Source organism: Triplophysa rosa, linkage group LG25 (genome assembly GCF_024868665.1).
Source record: "Triplophysa rosa linkage group LG25, Trosa_1v2, whole genome shotgun sequence".
Lineage (NCBI taxonomy): Eukaryota > Metazoa > Chordata > Actinopteri > Cypriniformes > Nemacheilidae > Triplophysa > Triplophysa rosa.
Genome location: NC_079914.1, coordinates 4,925,287 through 4,942,173, shown reverse-complemented (window position 1 = coordinate 4,942,173; position 16,887 = coordinate 4,925,287). Strand labels below are relative to the sequence as shown.

At 36.2% G+C, this 16,887-nt stretch overlaps 1 protein-coding gene across 1 annotated transcript in view; it reads left to right on the top strand.

The window, feature by feature from the left end:
- Window positions 1-16,887, top strand: part of dock3 (dedicator of cytokinesis 3) — a 125,072-nt gene that overhangs the window by 81,377 nt on the left and 26,808 nt on the right. The window contains exons 10-22 of the mRNA XM_057326450.1: window positions 167-248; window positions 636-696; window positions 1,353-1,500; window positions 5,635-5,723; window positions 6,757-6,882; window positions 12,057-12,181; window positions 12,336-12,498; window positions 12,791-12,897; window positions 13,723-13,894; window positions 14,168-14,265; window positions 14,372-14,455; window positions 15,839-15,939; window positions 16,454-16,535. Coding sequence (XP_057182433.1) covers window positions 167-248; window positions 636-696; window positions 1,353-1,500; window positions 5,635-5,723; window positions 6,757-6,882; window positions 12,057-12,181; window positions 12,336-12,498; window positions 12,791-12,897; window positions 13,723-13,894; window positions 14,168-14,265; window positions 14,372-14,455; window positions 15,839-15,939; window positions 16,454-16,535 — 1,438 coding nt within the window. The remainder of the gene's footprint in view (window positions 1-166; window positions 249-635; window positions 697-1,352; window positions 1,501-5,634; window positions 5,724-6,756; window positions 6,883-12,056; window positions 12,182-12,335; window positions 12,499-12,790; window positions 12,898-13,722; window positions 13,895-14,167; window positions 14,266-14,371; window positions 14,456-15,838; window positions 15,940-16,453; window positions 16,536-16,887) is intronic.

Genomic DNA, 16,887 nt, shown 5'->3' with positions numbered 1-16,887 from the left:
CGCGGCCGTAATTTTCAACATTAAATGCTTAATACGTGTGGTAATGGAGTACATTTGATGTCCAATATGGGTTTTAGTTTTTTTTGTTTTCTTGACTAAATGATTACCTTTGTAAATGAAAACTTGCCCATGTGAGCTTTGAATAAACTTTGATTTCTTTCAACAGTGAGAAGTTTATGGTGAGACTTAACAAAAACGGCGGGCCAAAAAATCCAGAGAAGGTCGACCGTCTCTGCGCGCTCTTTACGGTGAGAACAGTTCATAAACTCTTGTTATTGCTTGAGATTGTAAAAAAACATGCTTACAAATGGACATTAACACAAAATGGTGTTCAGTTAATTTGTTTAATTGTTTAAGGGATTACTCTTTTATAGTTCAAGAGAATTAATGGAGATCTCAGTAATCTTTTTGTCTTTTGCACATTCAGCACAATGAAATTTACATGGATAGCTCAGATTATGTGGTCTTGGTGGAAATGTTCTAGAAATGAGAAGAGTATTTAACAGTCGAGTCCCTTACTTATGAGAATCATTTCGCATGCACAATACTTCCAACAGTCTCCATTTGCTCTCCATCATTTTTTCATCCGTGTACATCTAACAAACGCTCATTTGCTTCTCTCATTTCCCACACAGGATCTTAGCAACAAAGACATGAAGCGAGATCTGTATATCGTGTCGCAGGTCATTAGGACGGGTGAGTATCTCGTTGCATGTAGACTCTCTCGCCTTCCCACAATTCATAGCTCTTCCATTTCCTTTATTTTGAGCCAAATGTGGCAGAGTTGCCATGAGGCAATACATTTCCCTGCTACAACAATTGCATCTCTAGAGCTGTTACGTAAGCACCGTGTTGCTGTTCCATTCCAGCTTCACAGAGACGGATGGCTTGAATAGTGGAACAGGTCCTGTGACCCCCGCAAATCTAAGGCGACATTTTCTGGTTCTGTACAGGCCAGTCTTAAAATAGAAAAGCATCTCTCCTTTCACCTTTTAAAACCACTGTAGAGAATTATTTAATTGTGAAGGATGCCGAATATCAAAGTAACCAGAACATCGATGTAGTTAACATCACTGTATAAATGATAAATTATCTTACCATAATGATTTATAAGTTGACCTGTCAGTTAGGATTTTGATGAGATGTCAGTTTGATGACATTTCACTTCTACACACAAAAATATAAGTGCGTAAAGCAACCTGCATTTTTTTGTTTCAAGCAGAGATGGCGACAGAGAGTCAAAAGTCAAAGTTACTGATTGCGACTTTTAACAAATTCTGCTCCCCTTGTGGTATCAAAAGGAATTGCAGTCTGTTTAAATCGACAAAAATAACAGGATTTCTGATCAACAGGGCGGATGTTGCTGAATGACTCAAAGAAAGGTCCTCCTCATGTCCAGTACCGCCGGCCGTACGGATGTGCAGTGCTCGCCATGAGCGACATCCTTCAAACCATCTCTGAACTCAAAGAAGAGAAAGACTTTGTGCTTAAAGTTTACACGTAAGTCTCTTTTACTCAATGTGGAATCATTAGTCTTTATGATTTATCAGTTACGTAAAGACAGAAAGAGTGTTTCTTGTGTTTGTTGTGAACTACATTAAACCAGGAGTGAAAAAATTGCTCGCTTGGTTTACCGAATCTACGGCCTTGACAAAACACTTGAGTTGATAAAAACGGATCAATACTATATTAACCTCTCTGTCCCAGCTATCAGAATACCGGGGATTCTTTTAGACTCGATCGTTTGAGCTGAACATGTTGTAAACATAAATTCATGTAAATTTTGCCTTGATCGTTTAAAACAGACGGAAAATGATCGTACCATAAATGATGCTCTCATTTATGGTACGATCATGGTACATTCATGGTACTCATCAAAGATGCTCTCTCAAATACGAATTACTCAACTAATTGTTTTACAGGCACCTCGTAGATGAGCCCAGAATAATTTTAATCCTACAGTAAAAATTACCAAAAGATTGAGATGTTTATGTTGTCTGTCTACAGCACATAACATTTTAAGGCATCCTAAAAGCATTTCAGAAATAGTTCATGTCAGTTTGCCGCCTTTTAAGATTAGCATTAGCATGTAAGCATTGTGCAGTGTCTATTCAATCCCATAATGCATATCGACAAGCTTAGGGAAATAAACAAACGTCAATAAAGGTTGTTTATATGTTAATACATATTATTAAAAGCTAAAAGTAGTGATGAATTGAATAATTTACTCAATATTTGTATGTGCAATATAGTTTTTTTGCTTATACTGTACTATTGTTAGCTTAGCCAAATGCTAACATTATCGACTGGAATCAGTTAGAAAAGGTCAAATGTCCCATGCTTCGCATTTAAGGAGCAATTTTTGTGTGCCACAGTGAGTTTTTGACTAAATAGGGGTTACCCTTATGTTGTTCCCAGCTAGCACAGGTACGTCTGTAAGATGTCTGCTAAAGATCTGGAGATCTGGAAAATGTCTGCTGTATAAAAACATCTGCTAAACATCTTAGAAAGAGCAGTTTTACATCCATTCTAAATCATAAACATCTTACAGACATCTTCCAGCTGTCTATATGACATCTGACAGCAGACGTCTCCGAGACGTATTGCAGATGAGCAAACTATGTCTTGCAGATGTCTTGCAGATGTAAATGCAGACATCAAATAGACGGCTGCCAGATCATGTTTGTGTGCTATCAGGGTTATTAATGTTGTTTATTTTTTTGTTAAGATGTTGCAGCTGCCTATGTAAGCAGTACACATTTTCTATTTACGTATTTAGCCGACAGTTTTATCCAAAGCGACTTACAATGCGTTCAAGTTACACATGTGTATCAGTATGTGTGTTCCCTGGGTTTCAAACCCCTTTGTGTAATACAGTGTTCTACCCAGTGAACAACGGAAACACTAGACAGCAGAGCAGCTCGCAAGTTTTGAAAAAGCACACTGCAAATATAGCGGTATACGGGTATAGTGAGATCCGTCCCCCGCGGACGGTGACACGTGGTCAATTCTTCTAGCTATTTCCATCATTTCAGACTTTCATTACCTCTGTGCGCAACCGTACGGTAAGCCCTCCTTTGTTTTATGGTCTGGGGAACTGACAGAACTGGTTAAATGAAAGAAGAACTCCTGGAAGAAAAAAGGTGGTGTGGGAGAGATAGGATAGACGGCAGTATTTGATTGGATACCTCAGCAATAATGTGAGATTAAGCCATCGGTTTTAGTGAAGTATGGCTTAAATCATGATAAAATGTATGTCTTGAATGCACCTTGAATTCACTTTGGATTCAAGTAAAATGCATAAATATAAAATGTATACATTGTTAATAATATATGCATTAAATGTGACGTATACATGCATATAATGTGTATTTGTTTGTTGGCAGTGTGTGTTTGTGCCAATCTGTGCTAGCGCATGTGTGTCCGAGTATGCTAGTTACGTGGGGACATCTAGTGGTAGACTAGATACGGAATGTAATACGTTTCTGTTCAGCCAGTCAGCTTTGCTGTGAATACACCCCTTCATGTTCTGTAATTTAGCAGCTTTTATCATCAAAGAGCCTGTGAAAAGAAACATGGCGTGCGGCTTTCCTCGTGCATTTGGCGTAAAGCCGTTGCGACCCTGCGAGCGACACACCATAACCACCCTTGACGCCCTTGGAACCAGTCGCAGTGACAGTCAACCAGATGGACTCTGCGGGAGTTCCCACAAAGCATCTGCCCGCTCTCCCGCCGTTTAAACTAGCATTAGCTGACGGAGGTCCCTTTCAGCTGCTACCGAGCCTTTAGACACTACTGGATCAGGCTTTAACAACATCAGTTCCCCTCGGGCCAGAGAGCTGCTGTGCTCAAAACTCCAACAACTCGCCCGCAGCTGGAACATACTGGCTCTGTTCCCGCACACGAGAGGACCGTGCATCTCTGATTTTAAACTGTGGAGTGCACTGATAGTCTTCATAGGTGATGGCGTTCAGTGCTTGGCTGTACTTGAATGCTAGGTTTTCATTTGCTGTTAGCTTGTTCAGAGTGTTAATTCATGAATGGTGCCGGTTGGGGTTAACTGTCTCTCAGTGTGAGCATTATCGCTTATTATAGAAAGCACACGCGAGTGAACTTCTACACCTGTCTAGTACTAGTAAAGTAGTTTTGCATAGCCAGACCTTTGACGTTTGGTGCATTTACATCTTAAACTAGCTAAGAACCGCCTACTTACACAGGAACTAATTGATATGTGAAGCAACCAATCATAGTTTGTTTTGTTTAATTGGTATTTTAGGGACTGGTTTATCGTAGATGTACAGTAGATACGTAAAGACTAATGGTGTGCGCACACCAAAAGCAAAGAGAATATTTGCATCGCATCCCTCAAGGGATTATTTGTTTTTAGCATCACTCGAAACTTAAAAACATCACGCGATAAGGAGTGTCTTCACGCATGTTAACAACAAATACAACATCCCAGAGAGCACAGGTACGTCTTTAAGATGTCTGCTAAAGATCTGGAGATCTGGAAAACATCTGCTGTGTAGAAACATCTGATAAACGTCTTAGAAAAGGCAGTTTTACGTACACTCTAATTCGTCTTCTAGATAGCTATATGATATCTCAGAGGAATACTGTACTGCAGATGAGCAAACAATAAAAAAACAGACATCAAATAGACGTCTCCCAAATGTATATGTGATGTCAAGGATGTTAATAAGCTGATTGGCTTGCATGACGACACGTCATGCGAAAACACAATTGCTGCAACCATGTTACCCAATTTTGCATCACTCGGCACTAATTCACGTCTATTCGTGTCTTACATCGACTTTGACTTTGTAATCTACTCACGCAAATAATTACAGTACATTTGTGCTACATTATAAAACTTATCCACTTGTTAGTGTAGGTTACATGAAGTCGGCCAATCAGAAAGTGTTTTCCAGTTTTATGTGTTAGCGAAAGACTGCCCTTAAAGTTTCTAAGCAAATGCTCACTGCCGAAAATAGATAATGTGTGTTTATTGCTTAATGATAAACAATATAATACCTTTTGAGATACAGTAACATTTTTCATGCATAATATGATAAATACTGGAATTAATGATTTCATTGACACTACGTTTTAGTATTATGCATGAATAACAGAAGTTGGCTTCCTAAACATTGATGTCAATTTTTGACATGGCCTTATTCCATCAATATTTAAAATATCAAGGTTATATTTTCACAGAATATTCTTTACATTATTTAGGATAATTAAAAAAAAGAAAATGACTATGAGTTTTCATAAACAGGGTCACATATATTAAAAACCAAAAGTAATTGATTTAGACGGTAGCCTACGCAATACAAAACAAAGTTCCTAATGAAAAAATCAAATCCTGCCTTACATTTATTTAAGTCCTTAAATGTTCTGTTTCAATCAAAAATAAATGTTCATTTTGCTTAGAATCCAGGCCTAATCAAGCTAATTCGGTGATTAGGACAAGATCTGTTAGTATCAATGTTGAGTTATGTCTATACTTATTTCACATCTGAGTCTACACACATGGGAATTACAGGAATACAAGCGCTGAATCCACTTGCTTTATCTGTTCTTAATCTCTTAATGCTTGTCTTCTTTTTTGGTTTCTTGTCTCTTTCACAGTTGTAATAATGAGAATGAGTGGTACCAGATCCATGAGAACATTATCCGCAAGTCTAGTACCAAATACACAGCGCCCAGCACTAACTACGGTAAGAGTACTTTAAAAACAGACAGACACTTGCTGGCTATTTTAAGGGGTCCAATGTGTAATTTTTTTATTTTAATTTGATTTTCTGGATCTATTGACAGAAATGCAATGTGTTCTGTGTTCAGAGGTGTATAAAGACCACAATGAAGCGTTATGTTTTTATTACCTTAGAATGAGCTATTTATATTTACATATACCGCGGGTCCCGGTTGTTTCTACAGTAGCCCTAAATGGACATACTGCTCTACAGAGCGCATTTCCTAAATATGATAGCTCCTTCTGCAAAGAAGCAAAATCTTTGTTCTGTGTCAGCTACCGTAGTGCTTCGAAAGGGAGGGGTGAGCCATTGGTTGCAGTTCGCAACCTCACCACTAGATGCTGCAAAATTTCACTCACTGGTCCTTTAATTCATGTATTTTGTTTTGCTAAATTTAAGAGTCCTTGTAAAAAGTCTTTGAAACCCCATTTGTTTTGATTTTGCTGATATCGAAATGTATTGTGTCTGATGGTCCTCTAATATCTTCAGTATGTGTTGCATTATTTGTGAATAAGCGGTAATAGAATATAAAGAACCCAAAATGACATTGAGGAGCTAAAAACGTCCCAAAAATGTACCATGAGAGGAAGTAAATTCTAAGGGTATTAATTGACACATCAGCTGTTCCAACTGAGAGTTCATATTAGGGTTAAGGGGATAGCCTGAACATTTCTGGACCTGGATGAACTGAAAACCCTTCCAGCTGGGAATCAGAGGAGCCAGGCAATCCAAATGACTGATTTCGGCGGGCGGCCTGGCATGTTCAGTTTAATGAAGGATTAAAGGTAGTGGGGTGCCAGGCCATTAGCAGCATTGTAGACACAAAACAATTGATTGATTGAATCGAATTGTAGCAGTTACTGGCAGCCAGCGTATCACATTTTCTGAAATAAAGACTCGGTTTTATAAATAATAACAAGGTAATCGTAGATGATAATTACTCTGGTCGTCGTATGAAGTCATCTCACATTTGGCCCAAACTCTTGTCGTCCTGCAGGTTTGATCATATCTCTGCAGCTTCTGCGGGGCGACATGGAGCAGGTGCGAAGGGAAAACCCCATGATATTCAACCGCGGCGTGGCCATCACACGCAAGCTGGGCTTTCCTGATGTCATCATGCCAGGTAAGTCCTGTGAAGGTCGCGGTTGAATTTTACAAGGTTTTTGGGGCTGAATGAGTCTGAGACTTACTACTTCGGGAGTGGCACACTGTTCTCATGAATTAAGCTTTTTAATAAAAAATCATTTTATCATTTTGTGCTTGCTGAATAAGATTGGTCCTCAACATAGCTTACAATGATTTTGTTGAATGGACTTAGGTAAACTACGCGGCCCAAAAGTTGAGTTAACATAAATATGTATTGAAGTTTGTTGCATTGTAAATATTTTTACAATGTAGCAACCAACATAAAAAAATGAAGGGAGCAAAATAATAATAATAATTGTTATTATTATCATCAATCATTATTATTATTTGAATTAAGTTCTTTTTATTATTTATTAATTATTCATTGTCACTAATCTCAATATACAGCTAAAGCATATCTGTTGGTATTCTTTACTGTATATATGTTAGCTGATAACTATTGATAATGTCCATACTGAACTGCTGGGTTCCCATTTATTAATTTTAATAATTTATATTTTACAGTGTTGGGTAAGTTACTCTCAAAAAGTAATTAATTACTAGTTACTAATTACATATTCAATAGTGTAATTAGATTACTGTACAAATTACTCTCTCCAAAAAGTATTTAGTTACTTATTACTTTCTAGATCCTATATCAACCTTGATTAGTTAAGTGATTCAAGTATAGACATGAAACGGCTCTTTTAATTCATTCAAATAAATAATATTAAACTACATAAAGTACTCTTATTAACTGACCAAAGTATTACAAATGTGAGAATTATACATTAAAGCACGGATTTTAAAGTTAGACTTTGAATTTTGATGTCAATTCCACTATTACACACACATATATTACACAAAGTATTTAGTTTAATTACATCAGAAGTAACTGTAATTAAATTACAGAAAAAAATAAGAATAATCCCTTACTTTACTTTTTCAAGGGAAAAGTAATTAAATTACAGTAACTAATTACTTAGTAACTAGTTACACCCAAGACTGATATTTTAACATTTTAACATTTTCTAAAAACTTGCCATGGTGTTGCTATTTAGTTTCTAAGATGTTCCTTGTTTTTTTTTTTATCTCAATAAAAGTTAGCTACGGTTAGCTCAGTTAGCTACGGTTGACAGGTGCTTGCTTACTGGACCAAGTGAAATTAGCCCACACCAATATATAAGACTCAGATCCTGCCTTCAGTGTAAGTCTATGGTTTTTTTAATGCCCATTTTATTTTAGGCATGAGCATAAGTACTGGACCCATAAGGTCACATCACCCTCATTTTGACTGATGCTTGTACCAACATGACCCACATTTAAACAGACTGCACTAACTGTCTGCTCAATGCCCCAGAGGGCTTGTGAAATCAGCTGGACTCTTGCCACGTCAAAGCCCAGTGACAAAATCCCTTCCCTGTGATTCAGCAGAAGCCCCGGGGCATCTCAAAAGCCGCCTCCTGATGTTTTTCATGTCACTCGGTGCACCTTAAGAGATCTGACTTATTCTGTGAACTCCAGAGTCCCTTCCCCACCTATCTCATCCATAATATCAAGCATTGGTCTTGCATTCCCCGCGAGTAGATTGATGGGATCTGCAAGCGTCCTCCATGTTCGTTGCTGATTTTTATTCAGTCGTCTCTGAGGTCGTGCATCTTCTCAAGAACTTCAGTGAAGGGTTGGTCATCAGTATATTGAGCAGCCCGACGTAGTTCAATTCTAATCACAGAGGAGCTTGCCCTTATTCAATTCAGCATTTTGAAACGCCAATAGGTCAATACGCTTCGGGGAGCCAAAGTTTGATGGGGGTCTTACATAGGTATTTCTCAAAGGGGCTTAGATGCTATTGAACCAAGATGTATTACCCATGTAATCTGATTTCAGATTGATGCATTGACTTCATTCTCTAAAGAGATCACATTTGGCTGGTTGCTAATGCATGGTCCCAAGTTTTGGGTGCATTGCAGTACAAAGTTTATATCAAACAATATTGATATACGGGGCAGCTATTAAAAGAAAGTTTGAAATGTTAGACTTGGGAAATGTTATTAACACTGGAGACGCCATGGGTTTGGACAAGTGCATTGGCATGACAGTTTTATTATTTTTAATCATTAATAATTTATTTATTATTATTAATGTTATTTTGTTATTTTTGTTTTTATTTTATTTTAATAAATATATTTTTTATTTATTTTATTTCATTTTATTTGTACTTTTACTTTAATTTTCTTTTTATTTCATTTTATTATTTCATTTTAATTTCTTTATTTAATTTCATTTTAACTATATGTTCTTAGTTTTGTTTTGTTATATTATGTTTATTTTTGAATCTTTTCATTTATTTTCCTTTAATTTTGTACTTTTCCTTTTATTTACGTTTTATTTCATTTATTTGCAACTATGCTAATTCTTTACTTCAGTATTGTGATGCATTATCAAAAGAGAAAAAATAGATGGCGTGGCTTGTTTTTCCACTTCAAATTGATTAGATCTTGCAAACAATTGCTAACACTCAATTAAAAGTTTTTTGGTTTGTTTTACATGTTCCTCTTTTTATACAAACCATAACAATCTAAACCCCCAGCCATAATATCTGCTATACCTGTAAATCCTACTGCTGTCTGGATTTTTTCCTCATTCCAGCTGGGCATGCACCAGTATTGGTTTTTTTTTTGGACGGAATTTGTAGTTGTTCACTGAATAGAGAGCTTTATGTGGGTTTTATAAGCCCAGACGACTCTTAGGCAGTGTTGAAAAGGCCTGTAAGACTGTGGCCATTACAGAAAGTCTCTGAACAGGGACGCAATCCAGCGAAACCGTCCTGCTGGTGCCAGATAACATTTGTACCGTGATGTGGAACTATAAAATACTGTCAGCCAAACAGACAAGCGAACAAGGCTTTATTTAGTCGTTCATACTTTGCTGTTTGGCCCATCCAGCATTTCGAAGTGGAGCTGCAAGCCATATTCACTGATCTAGATTCCTTTCTTGTTGGTTTCTTTGGACGTAATATTGAAAAGTACTACGGCGTACCAAATGTAAAATGAAGCATGAAATGAAAATTTGGTAAAGTATAATTTTTGAATGCATTTGGAGTTTAATAATGATAGAAATAAGAAAAATGGATGTCTTTGTATTTTGATAAAACACATTAAATCAGATCTATTTTTGATTAGATTTAAGAAAGCATGAGTTTTGTGTTTGCTAATGCTCGGAAATGTTGTAAAGTGTTGTTATAACTGAGCCCATGTTGTTATATTACTGTATATATAACTGTGGATATATCTGTATAGTGTGTATTTCTATTTAATAGTATTCTATAGATTCAACAGCAAATGCAAAGCTGTTGTCACGGCAGATCCTCAGGTGCAACATTTTGCTCCTTATTTCTCAAAAGTCACTATTTTTGCGAGCTACTTTACGCACAAATAGAGCATCAGCTTTATTGGAAAAAACAGTGAGAGGTGCTTTTTTCCTTTTATAAGAAAATGTGCACCCCCAAAAAAGATATTCAAGGGATATCTGGTGTTCCATTAACAGAGCAAATGCAGGCTTCGCTTAAAGTATAAACCCAAATATACATCACCAGACTCGTATCTGTCTGCAGATTGTTGTGGAAAAATATCAGTCTTGTAGTTCAAAAAATTTCTCAGGCAAGGAAGGTCCGGGTGTCAAGGAGTTAACTTTATTTGCTCGAGCCAAACAAAGTGAGATGTTCCAAGTCATCTAAAAACCAAGTGTTTTCCAGTCTACAGTTATAGTAAAATTTCTGAAAGGTGGTCTCTTCTAAAACCAATCAGGTATTTTCCTGGTATCTCTTATTTTTATTAACCAATTGTTAATTGTCTGCCACCAATAAGTCCCAGGTAACAAGGTACGTATCTAATGGTGGTAGATACGGTGGTTATTACATCATTTTTAAAATAATTTGCATACAATGGTTACTACACGAGACCACCAAACAAGCCATGGTCTCCATACGAGATGGCGTGGCATCCGTGCGTAATCATGGTTACTTATAAACAGTGGAAAATCCCCAGGTTTCAGAGAGAGCACAACAGGCTTCAAACTTTAGGCCTCTAAAAACATCACTGGATTTTACCTTGTTACATTGTGCTCAAATGTGCTTTAAACATTCATAAAGTGACATTAAGTGCATTTATATGAACAATCATTGGTTATAGGTACAGATTGTGTCAGTAAATCATCAATTCTTCTTCAAATAATCAAATTATCATCATAAACCTACTTATATGTAGTTATTCTTATTGAATATGATTTCAGATCAACCCATCTATGTACTAATGTTCCTATGAATACTTCTCAATACTTTTTAGGTATTTTATCAAGTGCATTTATAACTGTGGTGAATAACAGTGCTCAATACATGTAAAATATATCTATATGTGCTCAGAAATTACACAATAAGATTCAGCTGCGGGGTGGGTGTTAACAACAAGAATTTTAGCCGCTTTCAGAAGCGAGCATTCTCAATTTTCATTCATTGCGTCAACTGTAATTGAAATAAAACGCGTTAAGCCTCGCAAATGTCTTGCGCGAGGTGCATACCGAGCATTATTCTAGAATGAACGATTTTTTTAAGCGTGACAACAAGGATGAGGCCACATTTCTGCGGAGGAAATGTGGGTAGCTGTGTCATCCGATTAAAAGGGGTCGATAATGTGAGAATCGCCTGAAAGCAGGGGTCACGTATGCCGTGACGCTGACGAAAACTGAAGAAAATTTGGACAGTATTTCCTCCGGCCGGTGGGCACAGATTCACTTCTGCACGATTCAGCTGGACGAACGGTTTGACCTTTATAGGGCGACAGCTTTTATTACACTCTGTAAAAGGATTTAAAACAGGAGTTAAATTCAAAGCGCTGCATGGGTCCATCCAAAACTACGTTCTCTTGTAAGCTTGAAAAAAAACCATGTAGGTGTAGGAACATGATAAAAAAGTACCAAATTCACCTTTTAAAATATGTTAGTAATGCTAGATAAATAAATGCTGTTTTTTAACTTGACGTTGTGATGTCATTAGTACTCGTTAGCAGAATCAAAAACAAACGTGTTTTAATGGCACAACAGAAACTACACAATGACTCAATTTGCCAATTTTTGTTTGCATTTCAAAGAGCAAATTTTGTTTTTGTTGATGTGTAGTTGATGTACGCAATGATCTCTACCTCATCCTTGAGAGAGGAGACTTCGAAAGGGGCGGCAAGAGCGTTCAGAAGAACATCGAGGTCACCATGTATGTCCTCTACGCTGATGGCGAGTTCCTCAAAGTACGTCAATCCAAGTCTAACTATACAAATGACACGTAGCTTTTCTGTTGAAACATGTAGTCACTGAAATAGGCTCACCCATAATTATTGTGTGCCACAAACTTTGCTGCACAAAAGCTATATTCCTTGAGCATTTTTTATATCATTTTATTAGGAATGCATCAGTCTGGGCTCAGGAGAACACAACATAAGCGAATACCGATCTTTCGTCCTCTACCACAACAACAGTCCACGCTGGAGTGAGGTCATCAAACTTCCCATCCCTATTGACCGATTCCGGGGGTCCCATCTGCGTTTTGAGTTTAGACACTGCTCAAGTAAGGATGCATCACTTTCAATAAATCAGTGATATAGTAATGCTGTTAAAAGTCTTTTTGATCTGAGGATAAGTATAGTTTGTGCTTACTACGGTATATTTACCAACCCAAAAAGATTATTAGAGGAATTCTCCAGCATAAAGCGTGCTTCAATGCTGTTAATACAGGAACAAAATTTTAAAACAAAATTTGTACTCATGAAGTAATATAATGCATCTGAATGATCTGAAAGTGCTTCTACTTGAAACGTATCAGACAAATTGGAAAATATTCCTCTTTTGTGTGTCTGCAGCAAAGGACAAAGGAGAGAAAAAGCTTTTTGGCTTTGCTTTCACTCCACTAATGCGGGAAGACGGCACCACGCTGTCAGATGAAAGCCATGAGCTTTACGTCTACAAGGTGAAGGCGACATCCGCTATTGCTTTGCTTGCTGTTATTCAATTATGAACAATTATTCCGTTGTGTGGAGCACAAAGCGTATCAGACAAACTTAAATGATCAAAATCAATGTGTTGTGTAAAAAAAATTACAAATATTTATAAGTCATTATAAAGTTTATTTTATTTTATTTTTTTAATTATAATTTAAAATAATAAAATTAATATAAAATATATGTATTTATTATGTTGTTTCTAGTGGATTTATTGTAGCAATCTACTTATAATTATGACTGACACAATGTTAACATACTTATATTAGTAAAATGTGTCTTGTTTACAAAATAAAAATAATATTATTATATATTCTTTTTTTCTTGAAATATGTATAATATGTATTAAACATTTTTCGTAAAATATATTGTTTTCATTTAAAATATGAAAAAACAAATTAATTTTGAGCACTAATATATTTATATTTATAATTAAAGTATTATAATTTTAAAACCTAAATAAAATAATGTAAACATAGATAAATCGCTTTAAAGATTTATTTTTAATACAAAAATAGTGGTTAGCGCGCCGACATATAGCGCCAGTGCTCTCACGTCGACCCCAGTTCGACTCCTGTCTCGAGATTCCTTTGCCGAACCCACTCCCCTATCTCTGCCCGAAGCTCTCCTGTCAGCTCTAGACTTTCCTAACGCAATAAAAGGTGTTGAAAGCCCTCTAAATATATACATATATCAACAAAGATATACATATGTAAACATAGATAAACAGAAATTCTTTCATTTTACAGATTTAGTTGAAATGTAATTCAATCTCTTTTCTGTCTATGAATCAGTGTGATGAAAACACGACCTTCAGTAACCACGCTCTATACCTGGGTCTGCCCTGCTGTAAGGACGACTTCAATGGCTGCCCAAACATCCCATCCAGCCTCATATTCCAGCGCAGCACTAAGGAAACCCTCTGGATCTCAACTCAGCTCTCCTCCACTAAACTAACACAGAACGGTATCTTAATATCCCTTAATAACAATGTTATTACATATTTTACAACAGTTCTTTCTGGTTCTCGAATCTGATTGGCTGAGAGCCATGTGAAATTCCACCAGTATCACCATGGTTTCTGATTTATCTATAAACTTGTGCCGTCGAACTTGTGTATAAATGCTTTAATAATGCAATATCATTTACAAACATGGCACAACATTCGATTTTTTTTGCACGTATCAGTTTCTGCGGTTATTATCAGGGTTATAACATGCTCCTATTATGTCTCTTTAGTCGATCTGCTAGCTTTATTAAAGTGGAAAGCACATCCGGACCGTGTAATGGACATTTTGGGTCGGTTGCGGCACGTCTGCGGGGAGGAAATTGTCAAAGTGAGCGTTCTGTTGTGTATACTGTTTCTTTATTAAAAATGAACAGATTAACATGAATGTTTTAATCATGTGAATTACATGCTAATTTTCTATATTTCTTCTCCAGTTTCTTCAAGATATTCTTGACACTCTGTTTTCCATTCTGGATGACAACACGGACAAATATGGACCGCTGGTATTCCAGTCACTGGTGAGAAAATGTTAATACATCGTTATTTTAAGACCACGCCATAACTTACCTAACGTTAATAATTCACTGTTATAATAATGTCTTCACTCCTCATTCATCAAGACCCGCATTTACTATACAAGCACGAAAACGCCTGTACAGGCTCACGTCCTTAAACATACACGATTTATCACATTCAGGAGAGCCCAAGCAGCGTGTTTGTGTGTGGTCTCGGTTTGAAAAATGAAAGGTTTCTGCTGGCGTGGATCCAGGCATTATTAGGCGTTCACAGCTGCCTGATGGTGCCGTCTCCAGAGAGCCTTTAGCTTCCTGTACTTCTGCAAAAAGAGTCAAGATGTTCTAGCCTCTCATGGCCCGAACACATCTGTCATGTTTCTGCGAGAAGAATAATGTACATGCCCCGCTGGTTTGTTCATTTTGAGAAATGTACAGCAGTCCTTTGGAGTTTGCCATCTTTAGTCAAGACACTGTCTTTGTGAATTAAAATCAACTTCAAGAGATTTTCAGCTTTTGCAAAATGAGAACACACTTGGGGAAATTTTAAAGGGGTTATATGAAAAAGTCTTTCATCATTCAAGATTAGTGTTATAAAAGCAGTAAAACTTTGTTAAACTTTTTCCATAGTCAAAAAAAAATGGATTTACGGAAACTAGGCTCTATTTTCTTTTCACATTTCATAATAATAATAAACGTAAAAACATAAATAACACAGATGTAACAACACTGTGTGGAAATTATTGTGACTAAAGACTATTATAAGATCAATCAAAATGTGCAAATCAAAATCAAATGATGTTATATTTTAGCATCCTCATCTCAGGATTTTAAGAAAATAATATTGTGCATAAAATGACGTTAAGCTTGTTTTTCTGCATATCTATGTAAAAGATCTCATCAATAAAAATGGCTGAAGTTTATTTTTAACAAGAATCGTTTCATTTTAATCTGATTCAATTCAACGCAGACTTTCGTAAAACGAGTTAATATATTAATTTAAAGATAATATTCTAAGTTAAATACTATGTTAAAAAGTATATTAAACTTATCAGAAATATATGGTCCTGCTTATATATGGATGCAGTGTTGTTACTTTTTCATATGCAAATAGGCCATTTACAAAAGATTTTTGAAGAAACGGTAACAATAAGTAATTAAAAAAGTTAAAAAGTAATTTAAGAATGATTTGGTCAAAGAAACCTTAATTAACATTATTTAATAAAAATAAATATTATGATCCCTTTAGAAGCATTGTTATCCTCCAAACTGCATATTTCAAGCCAATGTTTGTTTTTTTAGAATATGTATTCTGTTCTATCGCATTTAAATATAATTTCCCTTCAAACAGAGTTGTGGAACTGACCTCTGATGTCTTTCTTTATGCAGGTGTTTATCATCAATCTACTTCGGGACAGTAAGTTTTATCACTTCAGGCCTGTGATGGACACTTACATCCAGAAACATTTCGCTGGAGCGTTGGCTTACAAGTAAGTACATCCATTTTCAGTGAATATTTTTTCAGGACAATACTTCAGGCCCTACAGAAGCCTACATATACTGTATAAGGACCACTAAACTGTAATAGTTTCTATAGTGGGTGCATTCTTTGCAATGATAATACATCTGGACAACTTACACAATTACTTTTATGTGTTCCTTATATCCTTCAAATTATTTATGACTACAGAAGTAAAATTTAATCAGTAACAAATGTGAATCATATTTTAGTGTGTAATGCTTTCATGAAGGTCATTCTTTAGAGCAAAGAACAGACAATCAACATGGCTGCCAGGATGCTGTGTGACCAACAAAAAAATCATTGCTTTGGTTAATTCAAGGTCATCCCTTGTTATTAACTATTCTATTGCCGTCATATATTAATGATGTCCTTGCAAAATGAACCCAATGGGTTTGTTACTCTGGGGCAACATTGCAAAAAAGGTTAATATCAAATAACAGTCCCGTGGTATAATCTAACTAGATTTCCCATTTAAAACGCAGAGAGCTGATTCGCTGTCTGAAATGGTATATGGACCGATCAGCTGAAGTTGTACGTCAGGATCACATCCAAGAAGCAATGCGGGTAAGATCTCTGTGATCTTGTCACAGAATACTAATGTACCTTTTTGACTTTGGGTTGTTTTAATCAATTGCTTCACCACCAACTGGCACTCCCGGCTGAGTCTGATTTCTCTCAAGGTTTTTTTCTCCATTTAATCATCATTGTAGTTCTGGTTCCTTGCCACCTTGCGTGTTGGCTTGCTGTTGATGTTATATTATCTTCTGCAAATTTCAATAACATTTATTTTATTAGGATGGTCCTCTGTACACTTTAATGAATAAATGCTGTGTTGTCAAAGTTGACAAGCACTTTTTTGTACGTTTAGATATTTGCAAAACCAAACATAAAGGGTCTATAATAATAATGATTAATG